The sequence below is a fragment of the Lygodium microphyllum genome, chromosome 3 (genome assembly GCF_053477565.2).
Source record: "Lygodium microphyllum isolate KBCC chromosome 3, Lygodium_microphyllum_v1.1.10, whole genome shotgun sequence".
Classification (NCBI taxonomy): Eukaryota; Viridiplantae; Streptophyta; class Polypodiopsida; order Schizaeales; family Lygodiaceae; genus Lygodium; species Lygodium microphyllum.
Window position 1 is genome coordinate 147,592,450 of NC_141137.1, and position 4,413 is coordinate 147,596,862.

Consider the following 4,413-nt stretch of genomic DNA (forward strand, 5'->3'; position numbering starts at 1 on the left):
AAAGGTACTTTGTAGGGTGTTATGTTGAATTCTATGCTCATCTTATATGGTGGTAGGTTGCTATGCTAGTAGTGGTCTAATGCCCTATGGTGGGTGGGTTAGTGGAATGATGTTGATATGCTATTATATTGGTAGAGATATGTGGTGGTTTTCATATAAGGTGGTCTAGTTTTGGAAAATTATTTATTGGGAATATTGATGCTATGACATGTTTACTACTTAAAGCTCTAGTGAGATAGCCATCTCGAGCCATCTAAGAACCACATAGTTCAGCATAAATTCTTATGGGATCAAGATCTCAACATGTTGTAAATACGATCTTTTTTCCTAAGACTCTTGAGTAGTCCACACACCTCTCTAACCATTTTCCCGAATAGGACCTTGCCATTACAAGGGTAATTCTATTCTGCCACAAAGCTCTAAAGATGGTCTTCATCCTAACCTTTGCGTCGAACCCACCTGAGTGGGAAATGGCATGAGCCACACTACAGAGCCATGGGATGTGAGGGATAGACTCATTGGCCCTTAGGCTCATTATAGATGAGGGTGGTTGGCCATGCATCGCCCTTAATAAAAGACATGCCCTCCTTTCACATTGTTCGAACAAACAACAAAATATTTAAAGTATGCTCATGTCACTTGTCAAAATACGATTGGTGGATTGGTAGCAGCTCCAAAATTTTCTTTTCATGCATCATGAGTTCAATTCCTTGCGCATTTCTAGCACATTAGGATTTGTAATTGATAGGGACACGGTTAAGATTTCTCTAAGCAGACACCTCTCTGTAGAATCATGTAACCAATGGGGACAGGTTGGTCAAGATCTCTTTGAGCGGACATATTTTTGCAGAATCCTTTGTGCGACATGTTAACCCCACGCTCCAATATGTGCAACCCATTCAGATGAGTATGAAACCAGCCTTAAACACATTTTAAGAAAAAAAAGTTCTCAATATGTTACAAACATGGATGATGGAGCTAAGCCCTTGTGGTTTTAACCAACTCGCGGTTTGTATAAACTTGTCAAATTTTTTATTGTGAAAACTTTCAGGCCCTTTTACGAGATTCTCAGTATGGAAAAGCGACTGAGATTTTGAAATTCGTTCTGTTTGGTTTGACACAACCTCTCTCTCTCTCTCTCTCTCGCGCACCGTTGGAGCTTCCGTGCTTACCGTTCTCTGCCGAGGCCTCCTCTTGCCTGCGCCTCTCCCTCGCACACCGGCTACCATGAAAAAGATCTTCAGTTTCAAGAAGAAGAAGAAGGAGAAGCCGCCTCCTTTGACAGTCGAAGAGACCACGGAACGGGTAAGTGAACAACCGTGCTTTGACATGGCTTCCTGACGCAGAATAACCAGATTGTTTTGGAGTTGAAACCTTGCACATCGAGGTCAATGCCCAGTTCTAAGCCACATCAATCTTGAGGTCGCAGTCCATTACTGCGGAGATATGTTCGGAATGGTGCAGCAACCTACTCGTCTTTCTTGGCCCTCTGTAGCATCAGAAGCTCCGTGACAGCTTCTGAGCTTGCTCGGCTTTCTCCCTGATTGCGAGGCCTGCTCCTTCACAGCAATGGCACTTTTGGATCGTATTGCATCACATTCTCACCACTAACATATTTCGTTCAGCCTGCACATTTTTAGCATTATCATGGTGAAGTCATTTTTAGCATTATCATGGTGAAGTTCGTTAATTCTAGTTTTTGCCTGAGGCTCTTGGTGCATACTCATCTCTAAAGATTGTTGTCGTAGCTCAGCAATTTATACACGGACGCTGTGAGAAGTTTTGAATAGGAATAATCTCTGCGTATGCAGATAAATAGGCGAGGAGATATTGCAAACGAGAAGATCCAGAAACTTGAGGTGGAGCTTCTCAGCTTCAAAGAGCAAATCAAGAAGACAAGGCCGGGACCTGCGCAGGAAGCTCTGAAAGCTCGAGCACTGCGGATTCTCAAGCAGAAGAAAATGTGACGATCTTGGGCTGGGGAAGTAAACGTTTCATCTCCTGTATGTCGTGCTATTCTACCTCTGATTGTAGTTTGCTTGCTGCCCTTAGGTATGAAGCTCAAAGGGACATGTTATACAATCAGAGTTTCAGTCTGGAAAAAGTGTCGTTTGCGACGGAAGGCATAAAGGATGCTCAACAGACGGTAAGAAGAATAGTTTGTGTCTTTCACAGGGTTTGTATGTCACTGTTTTTTTTCTTTTCTCTCTTCTTTGTCTGTATCCTTGTAGAATGAGTAGCATTTTTTGGACGTGAAAACTAGATAGTATGCAGGGCTTCTCAGTTTTTGCAATCTTTGTCTTACAGATGGCAGCGATGAAAGCAGGAAACAAGGACTTAGAAGCAACCTTGAAAATCCTGAAAATTGACGATGTTGATGTGAGTAACTGGTTTTGCACCTGTAGCACATTGATATTTTAAGGATCCCAGAGGTCTTACACTCGTGTATTTCAGAAACTACAAGATGAGATTACGAATATAGTCGACGAAAGCAATGAGATACAGGACTCTATGGTGCAAGGTCACAGCGCTCCAGATCTCTTGGATGAAGAAGATTTGTTGGGAGGTACCTTCTTTCTGTTTTTGTGAACAATGCCTATTTTAGAGAAGGTCGCATCACCATGTGAAATCCATCCTGCATTCTATTACATGAAGTTTTAGACAAATTCCCAATGTTGTTCTCAGGTTGTGAATTATGATAACATCAAGAGCTTCTGTGAGGGAGGAATTGCATACCTTGCTAGCTGTGGTTGGGGGCAAGGGGCAGTGGGCCCGGGGCGAGGGCTGGTAGCCCTGTGCCCCCAAACCCTACCTAGCTAGGTAGGTGGTGCCTCATGAGCAGAAGCTCATGATGTTGAACACTGCGTAAGACAATGTTAAAGAGCCCAGCTAGAAATGTGATGCCTCCTGGGGAAACACAAAGGAAAAGAGCCCCCTTTCTCACATAGGAAAATGTTAAAAACTTCTCGTGTACAAATACTGGTGCGCCTCATGTTCCGTAAATTCCCCAATCCCCAGGTTTAGAAAATTTGGTTTACTCTGGCTGCCCGAACTATTTCCTGGGAGCACAGTAAAATTTAAATATATGCTAAGTATAGATAATAGACCTGCAGAGAGTAGTTGGCGTATGTAGCTTACCAGGCTATAGTGATCCTGGTGCTACTCTATTCCACACTGCCCAATTCTATCATGCGAGATCTTCACACATAAACCTGCCTACAGATTTCACTTGAGCACGATTGCTTTGCAGAGTTGGATGCTCTAGAGGATGATGTGAAGACCCAAAAACGAACGAGTGTGCCAGACGAAGTGGTGGCGGAAGAAGAGTCTCAATTAGAGGTCGAAGGAGAGCGAGGAGATGCAAGGCTCCCCTCTGCTTCCAGGGATCACACAGCACCGAGCCCTCAGCCTGCATCACAGGTTTTGGAATTCTTTCTTTACTACACGGCCCTTTATGACATCCTGTTAATGTAAATGGTTGGGTGTTTTTCAATCAACTTTGCTTCAGGTAAGCCATTGCTAAGCTGAGTACATATTGCTGCAGATCGTGGATGCGCTGCCCAGATTATCCATACGGACATGATCGGGTTCTCATAGCTGAGATACGAGCCTAAATGCAAGAGCCCTATGTAAAAAATGATTGCAATTCTTGACAGATTTGTCTTGGTAAGAACGTTAAGTTGAATAGTACTTGTACTTTGGTAGCATTATAATTATATAAATATAAATAAATAATAAATATATAAAATTCTCATCAAGTTGCGAACGATGTGATATAACGAGTATAGACGATGCCATGCTCAAAATTCAAAAGACTCATTCAATGAAATCATAATGCTTGTCATTTGATCATTTGGTGTCATTTGGAAAACTCTCTTAAGCGTTCATTAATATTGCAATAATAACGAATGAATTTGTGGTTACAAGTTTTCCCTTGTTGTGGAAGAGTTCCACATGACAATTAGTCAAATCGGAAATTGTCCTAGGCAGTTGACAAATGACATTGGAAGCTCTAGCATTTGATTTGCTCCTCCCCTTTGAGAAGGGTGGGGGGACATTACTAAATAGGTGAACCATTCTTGTCACGTGCCTTCAAGGCTTGATTTACAAACCTTGTCTATAAATTTACTATGAATAAAAACATATTCTTCCAGCTAACATGTGAATAGCTAGCATGTGAATATCCTCATTAAATGATACCCTTTGACAAAAAAAAGACAGGCTGCAACTTTGAAGAATTGTTTGTTGGGATTTTAGCTTGCAAATAGATGTCTATAGAAATGCTCGGCAAGCTAAATATGTATCACTTTAAATATATACAATTTATAATGTACAAGGAAATCAAAATTGTTAAACTTTTAGAGATGATATGCAACTTCTCTTGAAAGTAAATAAGGGTGTTAGTAGCAAGGG

The 4,413-nt window shown here is 41.6% G+C and overlaps 1 protein-coding gene across 1 annotated transcript; it reads left to right on the forward strand.

The window, feature by feature from the left end:
• Window positions 1-1,099: 1,099 nt before the first annotated feature.
• LOC148039010 (vacuolar protein sorting-associated protein 60.2-like) lies at window positions 1,100-3,758 on the forward strand. The gene is made up of 7 exons (XM_087674877.1): window positions 1,100-1,305; window positions 1,812-1,963; window positions 2,053-2,146; window positions 2,308-2,379; window positions 2,455-2,566; window positions 3,251-3,420; window positions 3,545-3,758. Exons 1-7 carry the CDS (start codon window positions 1,228-1,230, stop codon window positions 3,581-3,583), a joined length of 717 nt encoding a protein of 238 aa, XP_087531003.1. The 5' UTR covers window positions 1,100-1,227; the 3' UTR covers window positions 3,584-3,758.
• The last annotated feature ends 655 nt before the right edge of the window (window positions 3,759-4,413 follow it).